Source organism: Hemiscyllium ocellatum, chromosome 9 (assembly GCF_020745735.1).
Source record: "Hemiscyllium ocellatum isolate sHemOce1 chromosome 9, sHemOce1.pat.X.cur, whole genome shotgun sequence".
Classification (NCBI taxonomy): domain Eukaryota; kingdom Metazoa; phylum Chordata; class Chondrichthyes; order Orectolobiformes; family Hemiscylliidae; genus Hemiscyllium; species Hemiscyllium ocellatum.
This window is the reverse complement of record NC_083409.1, coordinates 48,022,968-48,042,935: the sequence shown is the minus strand read 5'-3', so window position 1 is coordinate 48,042,935 and position 19,968 is coordinate 48,022,968. Positions and strand designations below refer to the sequence as shown.

The 19,968-nt window shown below is 39.6% G+C and overlaps 1 protein-coding gene across 2 annotated transcripts in view; it reads right to left on the bottom strand.

Annotated features, from left to right (window-relative positions):
- Positions 1–19,968, bottom strand: part of LOC132819009 (kelch-like ECH-associated protein 1) — a 66,906-nt gene that overhangs the window by 11,818 nt on the left and 35,120 nt on the right. For both annotated transcript variants that reach the window (XM_060830246.1, XM_060830247.1), the window contains 4 exons: positions 6,956–7,642; positions 2,425–3,110; positions 1,381–1,586; positions 248–424 (listed from right to left, as the gene is read on the bottom strand). In XM_060830246.1, coding sequence (XP_060686229.1) covers positions 248–424; positions 1,381–1,586; positions 2,425–3,110; positions 6,956–7,498 — 1,612 coding nt within the window. In that variant the 5' untranslated portion in view covers positions 7,499–7,642. The remainder of the gene's footprint in view (positions 1–247; positions 425–1,380; positions 1,587–2,424; positions 3,111–6,955; positions 7,643–19,968) is intronic.

The following is a 19,968-nucleotide window of genomic DNA, read 5'->3' as shown; positions in this document are numbered from 1 at the left end:
CTGCAGCAGTTCAAGGTGGCAGCTCACCGCCATCTTCTGAAAGGCAACTATGAATGGGCAATAAATGCTGGCACAGCCAGCAATGCCCACATCCTGTGAATGAAATCATTTTAAACTTATTTAAATGCAGAAACATTCAAAATGAACAAAACGCTCAAATAATATAAACCAGGGCTGGTTTCTGCCTGGAGAAGCTGCACCAAGATTGCCAATAATGAGAAAATAAAGTTTGCTGTTTAAAACTTACCAAGCACATAAATTTTGCCCTGATAAACTGTTACTCCTAGAGCACTGCGCTTGTGTTTCATTGGCACTATATACGTCCATCTGTCCGTTTCAATGTCATATCGCTCCACACTGTTTAGTTGGTTTACACCATCATATCCTCCAATTGCGTAAACATAGTTTTTTAGTGCACAGATACCTAAACCAAAATAACAAGTCCATTAGTTTTGCAATTCTACACCCTCTACATTTTCTTCCTTCGTTTTGAAGGTACTGATTCACACTGGGCTACAGTTCCATGGACATGACCACTCCCACTGTGCCTCACTCATGACTCGTATTACTGTGTTAACTGACGTAATGAATACTGGACAGAATGTTCAATTATCACGTTAAAGCTACATAGCTAAACTTTATTCCATCTTCACAGGACAGATGATTAATAGGCATACACACAGACATACATTTATTAACAAAGTTATCAGGAATAAGAAATATGGCTGACTTTTTCCAGATCTCGGCCACTAATCCTAATTGTAGTACTTCTCCCAACGTTGTGTCTAAGATCAAGTAATGCAACATAAATAATTATATAGAACCCAATATATTTTATGAAAGAAAATCAATTTACTCAATTTCTTTCAAAATACAAGTAAGAAAACACAAAATGTAATATTAATTTACTTTCAGGAGAACAATGTTACATGACATTTAGTTACATATTGGGTGTCGGTTTTGTGGAACTTGGTGGCAGCCTTCAGCTTCTATTCAGTCAGGAAGCGAACACTTCACAGCTTATTATTGGTTTTCCAGTCAATTCATTCATAAGGAGTTGCGTTATACATTGGCTGTAGGATTGGAGGTATGTGGATAGGTGGAGAGAACTCCAGATCGTGAGTCTGTCTAGTGCTTCCAGAGTTCATGATGAACTCCATGTATTTATCGATTTGAGCTACCGACATAAACTTGACCTTCTTTTGTTGTGGCAAGTGGTAGATTTAGGGGAATAAGAGAATGGGATTTTAGGGAAAGAAGTGAATCTCTTTTCTGCTGTTGCTTGCTACAGAATGGTTAATTGTACCATCACAAACTTTCCCTCAACCCAGTTTCAATTTTAATTTTGCTCACCTAAGTGATTTTTTCCAAACTACTCACCTGCCCCACTTCTAACAGTGTTCATTGGTGCAATGGTGTTCCACATGTTGTCTTCAGGGTGATAACACTCTGCTGAATTGAGACGATTTGTTCCATCAAAGCCACCAACTGCATACAGAAGGCGATTTACTATTGCAACACCAACACCAATTCTGCTGGTTGACATCGAAGCCACAAATTCCCACTGGTCCTTCTCTGGATCATATCTGTAAGTGCAAACGTACTATCCTAAATATGGTATAAACATAGCTGACATGAAACAAAAGGTATTGTATCAATGCACAAAGGTGTATAGCAACAAACATAACTGGAGGGCAGATTGAAAATAGTGTCTGGATTTAGAAAAACAGGTTAAAATTTCTGAAAGATGAATATCAGTTTGGGAGAATGGTTGTTAAGATGTACTTAATGAACAGGGTTAGAAGGGAGACTTCTAAGAAATTAAAGATACTACCAAGTTATTCACAGTCCAGGGTCAAGAGGGAATTATTTTAGGATAAGTATTATTTTAAAATATTATAACTGTAGTTTAACATTTCAAAATTGTACAATTTATAATCCAGTTTAACAACTTTTTGGTTGCAAAAGTAAGTCTTAAAATATAGGAAGAATGGACAATATGTAAACTTTGTACATTAAAGGTCATATTGGTGAACATTGCTGTTGCTTTCACTGAGCAGAACTGAATGATGGCTGGTTATTGTGAAACTCTTAGAACTATGCGCACAAGGCAGGTGTAGTTACAGAACTAAAACAGTCCAAAAACTGCCCAAAACACAAAATTTGCATCAGCTTTTGACTATTAAAGATCAACAAAATAAATTTAAATGCATGTAAATTCTTCCCTTTTCTTGATGGAATGAAGAAGGATGTAATACACTATGTGATGATTCATTAAAGGAATTTCCACAGGGTCTACAGATGAAAGTGAACAGAGATGGGAAACACTGCAACTAGATTCAGGGCTCAGCACTTAGGAAGTGGAGAGAAGAGAAACAGCAATGTTTCAAATTTTCTAAATTTTTAAAATATAGTATGACAAACCTTTCTACAGAATTGTGATGGATACAACCTTCAGATCCACCAACAGCATAGATCATTCCATCTATCACGCCTCCTCCAACCCTGTTCCTGGGAACATTCATTGGCGTACAGGGGGACCACTGATTGTTCATAGGATTGTAACAGTCCAATGCATTTGAATCAGTATTGCCATCTGGCGAATTATTTCTTCCTCCTATTGCATATAAGAGTCCATGAACGGTGCAAGCAGCTAAACCGCTCCGCGGTAAAGGCATATCTGTCAATCGGATCCAACAGTTCTCCAAAGGATTGTAAGCTTCCAGAAAATTCAGTGATTGCCGATAATAGCCTCCAGCTGTGTACATTAACTGAGGAACATTTGGTGACCTGCAAGGACAGGCCTTGGTTGGTTTGTGCAGTGTTAGCTCCTTAAAGACTTCCACAAGGTAATCTTTACATTTGGAGTCCATTCGGAGTATTTCACACTTCTGCAGTTGTGTTTTCAGGAAATTTGGAGTCAGAGAATGACACCTTACTGCATTCAGCAATGCATGGATATATGGATGTCTGTTTTCACAGTCATATTTTACCCATTCTATACAAGCATGATAGACCTCAGACTCACAGCGCACGTTCAACTCATCTCGGCTGATTAGGCTGACCAGTTGGCATTGTGTAAGGTTGAAGAATTCTTCCTGTTTTGCTACCTATCATAATGGTATAATTGAAGATTGCTTATTCTTGAATCTCATTTAAAAATCAACTTTTTTTTATATGCAAGATACAAAATACAAATAAACATGAAAATACAAGAGCACCATGTTGGTGAACAGTTACAAGAAAAATATTCAAATCATGTTTTAAGAAAGTGATTCAGTCCCAATTAACATAAACACAATCCATTACCATCTATTGCAGTTTAAGATATTATTAATTCAAGCCAAACACAAATTTACAAACCAACTCTTGGTGAAGAAAATATAAAATCTATGTGATCACAAAAAACATAAAACTTTAAAGGGTTTGATGGGGAACTCACCGAAAAAAAACTATTCCCTGCTTGAGGAATTTAAAACATAATTAGGAGGTTCAGAATTATGATCAGCTGTTTAGAACTGCAATTTGGAGAAATCATTACATTCAAATGGTAACAGATTTTTGTAATTCTCCATCTTACAGAACTATGGATACTCAGCTATTGCATACATTCAAAACAGGATGTTAATAGATTTGATTACCAAGGGAATTAAAAGATATAGGATAATGGGGGGGTAGGTGGAGTTGAGGTAGAAAATCAGCCATGATCTTGTGAAACAATGTTGTAGGCTCAATAGGCCAAAATGGTTTACTCCAACTACTTAGTTTTCCAAGTTTTATCCTTTTTATTTGCATTAGCCTCAATCCCCCACTTTAATTGAAGCATTAAGAGGTGTCCTTTAATAAAAAAAGGAATCTCTGTCAGAGGTGTTACTTTCTGCTCACGCCCACCCTTCCAAACTTTCTAATTACTCTGAATGGAGGGGACTGATTCGTCGATTTCGGAATTCATATTTGAAATCAGTCACTGCCATGTCCATTGAAGAAATTACTTGCCTGCTAGAAACGCTTAACAATTGCACAACAGCAGGGTTCAAATAACTCAGCTCTTAGAGGTTGTTTGAGGATGTGTTAGCACTCCAAAATAGCACTCAACCAAAGGAACATCACAATACATCAGTTTAAAACTAAGAGAGGGAAGGAAAGGTGCAATGAGTTCAATGTGATATTGCAACACTGGAAGTTGTATTGAAATCTGAACTTAGCCGTAAAAGATGAGACACCTTTTTAAATGTGTGTACAGATGTACCATATCGAATCAGTGTTTTTCTTCAGCAGCTTCTAACTTCAGTTCTTATCATGAATCCTTACATTTAGTCTTTTCACGCCTGTCTCTTTATTAACAGCTTTAAAGTTCTTTAGTGTAACTGAAAAATTCACGAGCACTTTGTTTGATACCTCAGTCTTTCGTCACATTTCTTCCAGTCCATAATTCTCAGCTTTCTTTCTGAGTAATGCTCTCAACTCAGAACCATATTTAGTAAGCAGAGGGTACAGCACAAGCTGAGCTTTCAGAACAGAAGTGAGAATGGATTATGAAGGGGCAGCAGTAGTGTCAATGAATATTTGGGGGCTGCATGCATTGGGGAAGAGAAACACGATAAAAGCTTAAAAAGGAGTAAAACTTAAATCTCACAGGCAAAACCTTATATTGGAGATTAGCCATACTGCATTCTTTCCTCTCTTCCCCTGACCAAAATGGAACATAGAATATTTTCATAGGTATTTAAAAGAACTTGTTAAATTTAGGTCATATATTTTTAAAAAAAGTTGCTTATAAATCAGCGGCCAAAAAAAAGCCACTCAAAGCAACAATGCCTGTTTTCTATTTACTGCTGTTTCTGATTTTTAATCATTTTAGCAGTTCATATTTTGGGAAATCAGCATAAGTGATCAAATAAGCCAATTAGAAAATTGTGCAGAATGATATATCAACTGGCAGGCATTTAACTTTGTCATATTTATTAATGCTACATATCATTACCAAGATATATTTATCTTGTTTGCAATAATGTATTGAACTGCAGAAGTTGCTGAATCATCATTGGTCACTTGACATCACCTTTCAGTTATCAGAAGAACATAAAACACAGATTTTTGAAAGTATCTATTCTCAGTCAAAATTTTGCACATTCGTTTTCAGATAGACTCAGATACACAGCATGGAAACAGACCTTTTGGTCCAACTCGCCCATGGCCAACCAGATATCCTAATTAATCTAATCCCATTTGCCAGCATTTGGCCCAAATCGCTCTAAACCCTTCCTGTTCACACACCCATTCAGGTGCCTTTTAAATATAGTGATTCAACCAGTCTCCATCACTTCATTCAATACACACATTACCCTCGGTGTAAAATATTTGCCACTTAGATCCCTTTTAATTCATCCTCTTCTCGGTTTGGACTCCGCTACCCTGGGAGAAGACTTTGTCTATTCATCCTATCCAAGCCCCTCATGATTTTATAAACTTCAATATAAAATCACCCTCAGCCTCCGACACTCCAAGGAAAACATCCCCGCCTATTCAGCCTCTCCCTACAGCTCAAACCTTCCGACTCTGGCAACATCTTTGTAAATCTTTTCTGAACCCTTTCAAGTTTCACAACTTCCTTCCTTTCACAGGGAGGCCAGAATTGAACACCATATTCTAAAGGTGGCCTAACCGATGCCCTGTGCAACTTCAACATGACCTCCCAACCCCTGTACTCAGTGCACTGACCAATAATGGCAATACAGAACACTTATTTCATTCTCCTATCTATCTGCGACTCCAATTTCATGGAACTATGAACGTGCACTCCAAGGTCTCTTTGTTCAGCAACACTCTTCAGAACTTTACCATTAAGTGCATAAATCCTGCCCTGATTTGCCTTTCCAAAATGCAGCACTTCACATTTATCTAATTAAACTCCATCTGCCACTCCATGGCCCAGTAGCCCATCTGATCAAGTTCCTGTTGTACTCTGAGATATCCTTCTTCACTGTCCACTACACCACCAGTTTTGGAGGAATCTGTAAACATACTAACCATACCTCCTATGTTCACATCCAAATCATTTATATAAAATGACAAAAAAGCAGTGGACCCAGCACTGATCCTTGTAACACACCACTGGTTACAGGCACCCAGTCTGAAAAACAACCCTCTCTGTCTCTCCTACCTTTTAGCCAGTTCTATATTCAAATAGCTAGTTCTCCCTATATTCCATGTGATCCAACCTCACTAACCAGTCTACCATCCGGTACCTTGTCGAACCACTTCATGAAGCACATCTAGATCACATTCACCATCTTGTCTTCATCAATTCATCAAACCACTTCTTTACTTCTTCAAAAAAACTTAAGTTAGTGAGACATGATGTCCCATGCACAAAACCATGTTGACTATCCCTAATCAGTCCTTGATTATCTCTTCTCTATCATAATCAGGATCTAACCTAGTTTCCTCATCAATGCTCACAGGCACAATGAACCAGTTCACAGCTTCCATCAGACCCACAACTCCAGCTGTTTGTTTACAATTCCCCAGCCCAATGTCATGTCCCGGTTATTACTGGTCAGCTGATAATATGACTATCCATTAGCCATCTGCGAAGGAGCACACTAATAAATATGGAAGACTTACTGACTGGACTTGCTTCAAACATAGGTCAAACGCCTAGAATGATCATCTTACTGCAGACTAAAAGAAAACAGGAATCTGGGACTCTTTCTCCCAAAAGGCTTACTCAACTGAAATTTTCAAAACTAAGGTTGGTAGTTTATTAGGTAAGGGTAACAAGGGATATGGATAAATTCACGTAAATCAAATCAAAGTCAACTACAATCTGACTGAATGGCAGAACAAACTCAGGAGATATAACAGTCTCCTCCCATTCCCAGGTTCGAAAAGCAGCTTTGATGTTTCAATAACCCATCCAAAATCAAGTAGAATAGCCATTATTTGTACCCACCTCACTGAAATGCAGATATATATACTCTCTTGCCTTTTCACTCAACTCTTGGCAGCCAATTTCCTCAGCAAATGAGGCGATACCAATGGCATTACTAGGATCCAATTGTTCCACTAGGAATTTGCAGCATGCTTTAACAACACTATCTATCTGATACATCACTGCTCCATTCATTACATGTAGCACGCATTTCTCTCCCACCGTAATACTAGCTGTGTATGCAAACTCGATCAAGCGTTGCATTACTTTAGGATGAATGCCCACAATGGGTATAACCTCCATTCCACATTCTTTCAAACCATTGGTGAACATGGCCTTGAAAACAGGGCTGCAGGAGGCAAGAACAATCTTGTGTGCAACAAACTCCTCTTCCAGAGCATTGTGCTTCACCTGAAGTGTCACATCACAGAGTTGCTTGTTTAAGCGTATCTCATTCATTATTTTAAAAGCTTCCACCGTGTGGCTTTCTAGTGTGTAACTGAAGTAGCGACTAGCATTCTGTGATGGCATCACTTCTGCCGGGCACCCGGTTGTCATCGACATTTCTCTACCGTCACTGTATGCAGATCATTGCTTCTCAGGAAAAGAAGCTGAAATTGGTTGCACTGTGGAGTGGGGTCATTTTGTGTCCATTCAGGTTGGGTCCATTCTCAGCTCTGTTTGAGAATAAATCGCTTTCTTTGGCATCTAAGGGAAGAGAAAAAATAATTAATTAATGAGAGAGGAAAGGCAATTAGGTCTAACAGAGTTGTTTTTCAGCTAGATTAACCCACCTTCCCATACTCAATTGCTTTCTTCCTCTTGAGTCTATGCTGTTCCCTGGTCACCCAATTCACAGCTAGGTTATTCTTTGGATTGAAAAGGCTCATTTAAAAAAGGCTCTTAACTCATAGCTTAATGTTCAAACTTTTCCACTTTGAAAATCCTTTGAAACAATTTAGAACTTAACATGAAATTTGACCAATGCCAACTCAAGCAAGAATTCAAATTGCACATTTTCGTTTTTAGCAGCAACCCATTGTCACAGCGATAGACACCAAGGAAACTGACCACCAGAATACCAGGTGTCAGGACTGATTTCCTGCATGAAGTAATCAAGATTAGTAGTTAAGAAAGTTTTGGGTTTTGCTTCTGATAGGTATTCTATTAATATAATAGTCATGGTGACTTCTGCTTGTGGGTTAGATATTTTATGCTCTAATAATGCTCAGCATCGAGTTTTAAGATAACATAGCCTCCTCCTGAGCAAATTGTTGCCTTTTGTAGAGTCATACGCTTTTATATCTTGCAGATTTAGAGATATTCGACTCACCATGAAATGCTAAACTGTCTTAGATTAGATTACTTACAGTGTGGAAACAGGCCCTTCGGTCCAACAAGTCCACACCGACCCGTCGAAGCGCAACCCACCCAGACCCATACCCCTTCACCTAACACTACGGGCAATTTAACATGGCCAATTCACCTAACCTGCACATTTTTGGATTGTGGGAGGAAACCGGAGCACCCGGAGGAAACCCACGCAGACACGGGCAGAATGTGCAAACCCCACATAGACAGTTGCCTGAGGCGGGAATTGAACCCGGGTCTCTGACGCTGTGAGGCTACTACATTCAAATCATTGTTTGGAACCCCAGTCAACAAGAACTCAATTTTTTCATTCAATCTCTCTTCTGCCCTTCAAAACTATAGGAAAGATGTTGTTAAACTTGTAAGGGTTCAGTAAAGATCGAGAGATGTTGCTGGGATTGAAGGGTTTCAGCTATAGGCAGAGGCTGAGTAGGCTAGGGATGTTTCCCTGCAGCATCGGAAGCTGAGGTTTATAAGAGGAGCATGGATAGGGTGAATAGCCAAGGTATTTTTCCCAGGGCAGTCCAAAACTAGAGGATATAGGTTTAATGCAAGAGGGGAAAGATTTAAAAAGTGGCCTGATGGGCAACTTTTTCATGCAGAGGCTGATGAGTGTATGGAATGAGTTGCCAAAGGATGTGGTGGACGTCGGTACAATTACAACATTTAAAAGGGCATCTGGATGGGTACATGAATAGGAAAGGTTCAGACAGATATGGGTCAAATGCTGGAAAATGGGAGATCAATTTAAGATATCCAGTTGGCGCAGACAAGTTGGACTGCAGCATCTGTTTCTGTGCCGTATGACTCAATAAAACTAATAATGAATCAGATCACCTCCCTTTAGCATTACTTTTTCTTAGTAGCTTGTAAATGTAAACTTGGCACTTTAGATTCCAGATTCATGCCATATATAGTCTTGTTTAGTGTATGACTGACTGCACAAAAATCTCTTCCCTAAATGCAGGATATTCACAGAGAATGGAAGAGTGGGGCAGGATAAGGCCTTACCTCTTATCTAATTCACCAATATGCCTTTCAAAGTACCCACTACCCAAAATGATATTCTTAGAAAGTTCACACAAATAAAATTATCCAAATGTAAGGTGCATGGTTGTTATGCCTTGCAGTGAAGATGTTGAGAGTTCACTACTGGAGTACAGAATCTAGTCTGCCCTGCAATGCGGTACTGCATGAGATACCATCTTTCAGGTAGGTTACTAAACAAAAGATCTCATCTGCCTCTTTGAATATGCATAGAATAAGTGCTGGTACTATCGAGCATTCCGAGTGACTTGGTCAACATTTCTGTCTCAAATGACTGAGAACAGACCATTTTGCACATTGCTAATTTAGAGACATGCTATGTGATTGCTGCTAGATTCAATGCATAATCTTCAGACTCTGCCACATGTGGGACAGATGGTGTTTGAAGGATTGGGTCAGTAGGTTATTTGGAGGTTTGCGCTCCTTTTGAAACCTCAAATTCTCTCCATATCGAGAGACTACAGGAATCTATTTGGACCTTCTGGAATTAGCTTTCCCCTTGTCAAATCAGTCACAAGCACGTGTCTCATATGAGTTGGTAAGTAGATTTGATCTCTCCAGAAATGTTTTGAGGGCATCCCTAAAGTGTTTTCACTATCCTCCTGTGGTTCTTCTTCTGCAACTGAGTTACAAATACAACGGTTGCTTTGGGAATTTAAAGTCAGGCATATATGAATTACACGCCCTGGCTTTTGAATGTTAGGGAACTTAACTTGGAAGTGGACACTACTTTGGACCACCTTTTGGATTTGGATAATCTTGTGAAGGCACCATTGGGTGTAATCCTCCAGTATCTGAGGGTCCTGCTGCATGTCATCCAAGTGTCTGAAGCATATGGGGTATATAAGATCACCGCTGCCTGGTAAATCATGATCTTAGTCTTGGGGCGAGATCATGGTTCTCAAATCCTGTCTTCTTCAATTGGGCAAAGCCGGAGCTAATGGTGAATGTGGTCATCTATGCATCCCTTCATTGACTGGAAGCTTCTAAGATTTAGAAATGGCCAATATTTTCCAGGATCTCACTGGTGATTTTAATATGGAGGGAGGTGTTTGATTGTGGGATCAAGAAAGAAGAGGGCTTTGTTTTCTGGGTATTTAGTGGAAGGCCCATTTTCTCACTTTCTCAGAGGATGCAACAATTACCTGGAGCTCAGACTGAGTCAGCGCAAACAAAAGTATTATTTACATATTTAAGTGCTAAGGCTGAAGCAAACCCACATTAATTATCCTTCGCTGAGGCTGTCAACATTTGAGATTTCCTCAGAAAGTGTGTTGGTTAGGTTAGAGATGGGAAAACATATTGCATAATCTTCCTGAGTCATTATACATCATCCCAGGTATTCACGCCTCACTAACATCAAGCTCTTTCTTGTTCACGTGCTGTCATTTGTAATTTTCTTTATAATTCATGTTTAAAATATAACCCTAAAAGACAATTCATTATCCAATCCTCTCTATTACTCCAAAGAATTTGACAGGGCGCTGGATACAGACTCTTCACAATTTGTACACAAGCAGTCAGCTCTTAATCACCAAATCAAGGTCCCATGTGCACATACAGAATACAAAGAAATCTATATAAAGAACCTAAGTGGAAAAGACGAGAGCATAGAATCATACAATTGTAGAATACATATTTGTACTGGCTCCCCAAAGACCTATCTATCTAGTCCCATTTTCCAACCCTACTGCTATAGCCCTCTAAACTAAGCACTTTCAAATAAATATCCAATTCTTTTTTTGAAACCTCCTGTGGAATCCAACTCCACCATTCACCTAGGCAGTACATTCCAAATCATAACAATTCAGCAGTTTCTCCTCATCTCACTCCTAGCTCTCTTGCTGACAATCTTGAAATTGTGACCCCTAGTTATTGCCATCAATGGCCCAGTAGGAAATTAGGGCTGTTGTATGATTAATCAGAAGGAAGATTAAAAAAAGAGTTTACAATTCAGGCCACTGATAGAGGACAAATATACCTTGAGAGAAACTGCCATCTGACATTTTTCCTCTGCTACATGTCAAGAAACAAATTCATGCTGAGAGAACAGTCTCCTTAAATTTTTACAAAAAAAGCAAGTATATATTGTAATGAATGAATTGAATCTTGGATGGAGGCCACTATGGTGCCGAATTTCACCAGAGGGAAATAACTCCAATCCTGTTCTGTTCCCTTGATAAACCCAAACATTAGGAAACTGCAGTCCTAAATTTTTACAGAAGGTTGAAATCCCTTTTTAAACTTCCTCAACTCACAATATTTTAGCAGGTGGATGCACCTTAGGCTGCAGTGGTGATGAGTCACATAGAGCAGAAATACATAATCAAGACTTGGAGTTTAGTTTGTAGTAGTAGCTGCACTGGAAAGGTGATACATAGTGGTAATGTCATCTGTTTGGTAGTCATAAGCTTTGATTAATGCTAGACGAATGGCCATGGGTTCAAATCCCACAACAGCAGCTGTGATATTTAAATTCAATTAACAAATTGTGCATTGAAAGCTAGTCGCAGTGATCAAACTATCAGTGTTTGTTGGTCAAACAGTAGCTCCACCTGGTGCAACATCCCTTCAGAGAAGGAAATTTTCCCCCTTACCTAGTCTGGCCTACATATAGCTTCAGGTTAACAACTACTCTCTGAAATGGTCCGGCAAGTCAAGATCATGGATGTGCAGGAGAATCGACGTTTCGGGCAAAAGCCCGATGAAGGGCTTTTGCCCGAAATGTCGATTCTCCTGCTCCTTGGATGCTACCTGACCTGCTGTGCTTTTCCAGCACCACACTTTGACTCTAATCTTCAGCACCTGTAGTCCTCATTTTCACCAAGACCATAGATGGTCTAGTTCAAAGGCAATTAGGAATGAGTAACAAATACTGGTCTGTCTAGCAACAACCACATCCCATAAAAAAGCAAAAAAGGAGGGAAAAGAAAATAAGTCTAATACAATTAGACTTCATATTCCCTGTTTTGGAGAAGGAGATGATTAGGCAGTCCAGAAACAATGCGGTCTTTCCAACAAGAAAACGTGTACATTTAGAGAGGTGAGAATCAGGCCATATTCGACTTACTGTGGCATCAAGGAGCCCTAGCAAAACTAGAATCAATTGGGTATCAGGGCAAACTATCCAAGTCACGTCTGGTACATAGGAAGATGGTTATGATTATTGGGGGTCAGTCATTTCAACTCCAAGACTTCTCTGCAAGAGTTCCACATGGTACTGTCCTAGGTCCAACCATCTTCAGTTCCTTCATCAATGATCTTTCCACTATCAAAAGGTCGGAAGCGGCGACGTTTGTCAATGATTGTACAATGTTCGGCCTCATTTGCAACTCCTCAGAGACTAAAGCAATCCATGTTCAAATGCAACAAGATCTGGAAAAATATCTAGACTTGGGCTGACAAATCACAAACAACAAAGAAAATTACAGCACAGGAATAGTCTCTTCGGCCCTCCAAACCTACGCAGATCCAGATCCTCTATCTAAACCGGTCGCCTATTTTCTAACGGTCTGGATCCCTTTGCTCCCTGCCCATTCATGTATTTGTCTAGGTATATCTTAAAATGACGCCATCATGCCCACCTCTACCGTCAATGTGTTCCAGGCATCCACCACCCTCTGCGTAAAAAACTTTCCATGCATAACTTCCCTAAACTTTTCCCCTCTCACTTTGAACTTATGACCCCTAATAATAGAGTCCCAAACTCTGGGAAAAAGCCTTTTGCTATCCACCCTGTCAATACCGCTCATGATTTTGTAGACCTCAATCAGGTTCCCCCCACCCCACCCTCCTGCCAACCTCTGTCTTTCTAATGAAAATAATCCTAATCTACTCAACCCTTCTTCATAGCTTGGGCCCTCCATACCAGGAAACCTCCTCTGCACCCTCTCCAAAGCATCCATATCCTTTTGGTACGCAGTATTCCAAATGCAGCCTAACCAAAATCTTATACAACCATAACAAGACCTGCCATCTCTTGTACTCAATACCCTGTTCGATGAAGGAGAGCATGCCGTATGCCTTCTTGACCACTCTATCAACCTGTTTTGCCACTTTCAGGAAACAATAGACCTGAACATCCATATCTCTCTATACATCAATTTTCCCCAGGACTTCTCCATTTACTGCATAGCTCGCTCTTGAATTGAATCTTCCAAAATGCAACACCTCCCATTTGCCCAGATTGAACTCCATCTACCATTTCTCTGCCCAACTCTCCAATCTCTCTATATTCTGCTGTATTGTCTTACAGTCCCCTTCACTATCTACTACTCCTCCGATCTTAGTGTCATCTGCAAATTTGCTAATCAGTCCACTTATACCTATCTCCAAATCGTTTATGTACATCACAAACAAAAATGGTTCTACCACAGATCCCTATGAAACACCACTGGTCATCGGTCTCCATTTTGAGAAGCTCTTTTCCACTACTACTCTCTGTTTCTGTTGCCCAGCCAGTTCTTTATCCATATAGCTGGTACACCCTGGATCCCATGCAACTTCACTTTCTCCATTAGTCTTATCAAACGCCTTATGAAGTTCATGTCTATGACATCTACAGCCCTTCTTCCTTCATTAATCAATTTTGTCATTTAGAGTCATAGAGATGTACAGCACGAAAACATACCCTTCGGTCCAACCCGTCCATGCCTACCAGATATCCAACCCAATCTAGTCTCACCTGCCGGCACCTGGCCCATATCCCTCCAAACCCTTCCTATTCATATATCCATCCAAATGCCTCTTAAAATGTTGTACAAGCCTCCACCACTTCCTCTGACAGCTGATTCCATACATGTACCACTCTGTGTGAAAAGGTTGTCCCTTAGGTCTCTCTTATATCTTTCCCCTCTCACCCTAAACCTACGCCCTCTAGTTCTGGACTCCCCCAACCCAGGGAAAAGACTTTGTTCATTTATTCTATCTATGCCCCTCATAATTTTGTAAACCTCTATAAGGTCACCCCTCAGCCCCCGAGACTTCAGGGAAAACAGCTCCAGTCCATTCAGTCTCTCCCTGTAGCTCAAATCCTCCAACCCTGGCAACATCCTTGTAAAACTTTTCTGAACCCTTTCAAGTTCCACAACATCTTTCCAATAGGAAGAACAGAATTGCACGCAATATTCCAACAGTTGCCTAATCAATGTCCTGTACAGCTGCAACACTTCCTCAAATAATTCTATTAAGTTGGTAAGACATGACCCTCCCTGCAGAAAACCATGTTGCCAATCACTTATAAGCCCATTTTCTTCCAAATGGGAATAGATCCTATTGCTCAGAATCGTCTCTAGCAGCTTCCCTACCACTGACGTCAGGGTCATTGGTCTATAATTATCTGGATTATTCCTGCTACCCTTCTTAAACAAGGGGACAACATTAGCAATTCTCCAATCCTCCGGGACCTCACCAGTGTTCAAGGATATCTATTGCAAAGACATCTGTTAAGGTCCCAGCCATGTCCTCTCTCGCCTCTCTCAATAACCTGGGATTGATGCTATCTGGATCTGGGGACTTGTCCACCTTAATGTCTTTTAGAGTCCCCAACACTTGCTCCCTTCTTATGCCGACTTGACCTAGAGTAATCAAACACCTATCCCTAACATCAATATACGTCATGCCCCTCTCCTTGGTGAATACCGATGCAAAGAATCTCACCCATTTTCTCTGACTCCATACATAAATTTCCTCCTTTGTGATCGAGTGTGCCAACCCTTTCTCTAGTTACCTTGTTGCTCCTTATGAATAAAAGGCTTTGGGATTTTCCTTAACCCAGTTTGCTAAAGATATTTCATGACTCTTTTTAGCCCTCTTAATTCCTCATTTCAGATTGATCCTATATTCCCGATATTCTTCCAAAGCTTCATCTACCTAGACCTTATGTACACTTCCTTTTCCCTCTCAGCTAGTCTCACAATTTGACCTGTCATTTACAACACACAAATGTCAAGCAATGACCATCTCCAATAAAGAGACAATGTAACCACTGCCCCTTTTATTCAACAGCATTATCATTACTGAATTCCCCAATATCAACATCCTGGGGGTTACTACTGACTAGAATCTCACTCTATAAACAACAGCTATAAGAGGTCAGAGGCTACGAATACTGCGGTAGGTAACTCAGCAAAGCCTGTCCACCACTTACAAGGTAGTGATAATGGAAGCGTGATGGAATACTTCCCACTTGCTTCAATGGGTGCAGCTCCAACAACCAGGACAAAACAGCCCGTCTGACTGGCACCATATCCACTAGCATCCACTCCCTCCATCACCGACACTTAGTAGCAGCAGTGTGTACTATCTACAAGATGCACTGAAGAAATTCTTCACTGTTCGCAACTTCCAAACCCACAAACATTTCCATCTAGAAGGACAAGAATAGCAGACCCGTGGGAACACCTCCACCTGCAAGTTCCTCTCCAAGCCACTCACCATTCTGACCTGGAATATATATTGCCATTCCTTCACTGTCACGAAATCATAATCCTGGAATTCCCTCCCTAAGGGCATTATGGGTTAAACTACAACACTCAGACTGCAGCAGTTCAATCAGGCAGCTCATCACAACTATCTCAAGGGCATTTAGGGATGGGCAATAAATGCTGCCCAGCGAGTGAATAAGCCCCACTGATGAGGTCATCTAATAGGGTGCCGAAACATCTGGAAATGAACCTTCCAACTCAGCGAGCAAACCTACATCCAGAACCTCAACCTGAGCTACAAATCGTTTCAAAACTCACTAAATGAATAAAAAAAAGTAAAACAAACAATCAATTTAGGATATTCTTAATTAGTGAATGCCTGATCCACATTCACAGTTTAGAAATACACAAAAATTCTCTGAAGAAGGTATTCAAGGGTTACAGACACAGCATGAGTCAGCAGCTTCAGGAAAGGAGGCGTGATAAGGGGAAAAATAAATATTTTCTCCAGTTTTCCTCGTGACTCAAATACAAATTTGGCATGGCACTCAGCCATGTAAACCAGGAAGATACAAAGTTTATGCTGATTGCCAAACCGCTATTTTAACTAAACAATTGCATTTCACAGCTTGATCCCAACCTCAAACAAACATTTTATCAGTATGCACAAGCAGAAAATGTGATCTATTCTATTCCAAGATGTTGAAGCTACTACAGCAGCACTGATTACTTCAACTAAGCAGCTAGCTTCATCACATGAATTAAACCCAATCCATTTGATTTAGTAATATGCTATGTGCTGTATTTGTCAATTAATAACTGGGAGCCTCAATTTATTTTATTTGGATATACTCACTTTAACTATGTACAAGGTTTTGCACAATTGACATTGGAATGACAGTGTTGCTACAATACCAAACGTTTATAACAGTCTAACAAAGATTTTTAACGAATTTAACTAACATTTTTATTGTATAAATCCTATTTCAGACCAAAACAAAAATTCATTTGATCTCCAATATCTATGCTTAAATCCATGTGAACTGTGGCATTCCAATCACTTCTCTATTCGTAAGAATTCAATGTGAAATGAATTTGATGCATTACAATCCAAAAAGATAATTGATGTAGGAAATGGAGACAACAAATTGGCAAAGAAGAGAAGTATATACAGGAGAGGAAGAAAAGGGACATGAGTACAAGAGACTGAGGGTATGGAAATCTGAACAGTTGTAACAATGGCAATAAGGAAGGAAGAACACATTAAATTTCCAACAAATACTAATCATTACTTGCTTGCTGAAAAGTAAGCTTTGATAATCAGGCCCTCAGAATGGCACAGAATACACAGGAAAACTAATTATATTGATTATTACTCCTGGGAGGAGTGTAAAAAGTGTCTTTCTCATGATTAAAATCTTTGATCTTATGTATACAAAGAAACAAAGTCAATTCTTCCATCTGCTGATTGATGATTTTACCTCTCTTATTTACTGATGTTTGCCCTGAAGATCCAATGAAAGTAACCTGTTTCTCAATGTTTACAGCTGCTACTGAGTTATTTTTCTCCATTTAAACAATGATTCTGTCTGACTGCACACTACAGCCCTCCTGTTTGAGCAGCAGCTTGTACTTGCACACCAGCAGCATGCAAGGTGCCTTTGTCCCAAGGGTAAATTAAACAGGTACAAATGTCACCTGTCACGTCATATCTCCCCTGTCTCTGTGTATTCCTCGCATGTGCATTCTACACCCACTCACATGCTACACTTGCATGCTTCCAACTAGGTAATGTGGATCCTATAAGTTTCAATATGAATGTTAGGTACCCATTTAAAATAAGTACGTCAGCATTTTTCATAGAAATTACAAGGGTTTCCAAACTTTCAGAACTAAATCAATTTTCAGCAATTACAGTTAACTCTGAGAAGTTAAAATATATTCGGTTAAAATTATTGGATAATGTAAAATAATGCTCTGATTATCAAGCCTTCAGTTTCTCTTTATTTACTGTCAAAATTCATAATTTTAATTACCTATAGCCAAGTCTTCATTTATCTTTCTCTACTCCATAAGAGAAAATTTAATCTTTTCCACTAAAGTCACAACTGCAATTCCATTGGGAACCATTCTAACAAATTTCTTAGCTATCCTCTCCAAATCATTCACAGCTTTCCTACTGCAGATCCTAGAATCTGACTATGTCAACTGCAGCCAAACAGTGTCAGAATCATAGAACTCCTACAGGTGGAAGCAGGCCATTCAGCCCATCCACCCTCTGAACAGCAGTCCACCCTAACCCACCCCTGACCCTATCCTTGTAACCCTGCATTTCCTAAGGCTAATCCACCTAACTTCCACATCACTGGACACTGTGGGCAATTTAGAATGGCCATTGCACTCTAACCTGTACATCTTTGGGTTGTGCAAGAAAACTGGAGCACCTGGAAGAAACACACAGAGAGGGAGAATGTGCAAACTCCATACATCAGCTGCCCAAGGATGGAACTGAACCGAGGTCCCTGCTGCTGTGAGGCAGTAGTGCTAATAACTGAGCCACCGTGCAGTCCTTTTATTTAGATTTAGCACAACGTCCTGACTTTGCATCCCTGGGCTGCAATCTACAAAGCCTAAAATTCCACATTTTAAATAAATATTTTGGTTAACTTGTCCTGCTGTTTTTAAAGTTTTGTGCAGAACCACCAGATTTCTCTTTTCATCACCCTTGAAATTAACCATTGAGCGTATACTGTCTCTCATCTTACCAAACAAAATGTATCACTTCATATTGTTCTGTATTGAATATTGAGCCACAAAATGCACCCATGCCATCAACTTGCTCATGTCCTCCTGAAATCTCTTTATCATCTTCCTCACTCTTCACTATACTTTCAAGTTTTGTGTAGACTGTAATTTTGAAATTGTGCTCAGTACCCATACATCCAAGCCATTAAACATTTATCAAAAACAGTCAGTACTGAGCATTGGGATATCCCACAGTGTACTTTCCTCCGGTCTAGAAAAATACGTCCAGCCATTTGCCGCAACATCATTCTATTCCCTAGTTTCTACTGTATATTGAATAAACAAAGTGGTCGAAACCAATGTGCATATACATAATGTCAAATGCCCTTGCACTTTATTACCTCAAATTGCTCAAATAAGAACAGATTGAAATTGCGAAAGTTGCTGGCAAAGTATTTTGAAAAATGTGTAATTTTAAAAGTATCTGACAGATTTATGATAAAAATTCTTCTGCAGTTTGATTTTTATAAGTATTTCTTGGTCAACCTTAAGCTGCATTTTGCTGAATCACTGTAGCTGTTATAAAACATGTACACGGGCAGCAGAAATGACCAACATTGGGCTGCTGTCAAATACTGCAACCAAGAAAAAGAAAACATTTACTAATCAAGTATACTGTTTGCAGCTTTGTTCAGATTTTGTTCTCTTGACAGGAACATAAAAGTTGAACTCATCCTGTACGTAACCACAAACATACCTAAAACTTCTGCTCCAATACTTTTGCTCTTAACAGACCACAGTGAAATCTTAGGTGATATCTAAAGGGTTCTGTACAACAGTAATTAAAAAATAAAAATGGAAAGAACTATGGATGCTGTACTCAAAAACAGAAATTGTAGGAAAGGCTCAGCAGGGCTGACAGCATCTGTGGAGAGAACTCAAGAGATAATACTTCGAGTCAAGTGACCCTTCTTCAGAACTCTTCTTCAGCAGCAATTACAAAGCTGATTATCGACATTACTGGCTTTGAGAAATTCCACAGTGATTTAAATGAATATTAATAATTAGTTGTTTGCATTAGTTAAAGACTGCGAAATTTATTGTAAGTCAAAGCACAAGCACACCTGCCCTCTTGAGAGTTGAAAGCAGTGCAGCTTTTACCTGCAAGTATTCTATATACAAATAAGGTTTTTGCGAAGATTTATAGCTTGGGTTGGGGATGCTGTTGTTGGTTTGCTCACCAACCTGGTGGGTTGTCATGCTAAGAAACATCAGCGCAACTTCCATTAAGCACTGTTGTTCTAGTCTGCTTGATATGTATGTGATCTGGTCTGTTACAGTGACTGGGGTACTTTTTCCAGTGGTTTGTGTACGGGGTCTATTGCAACATGCTTGTTGATGCCATTCCAGATTCTGCTCACTTTGAATAGAATTTCGGTGGCAAGG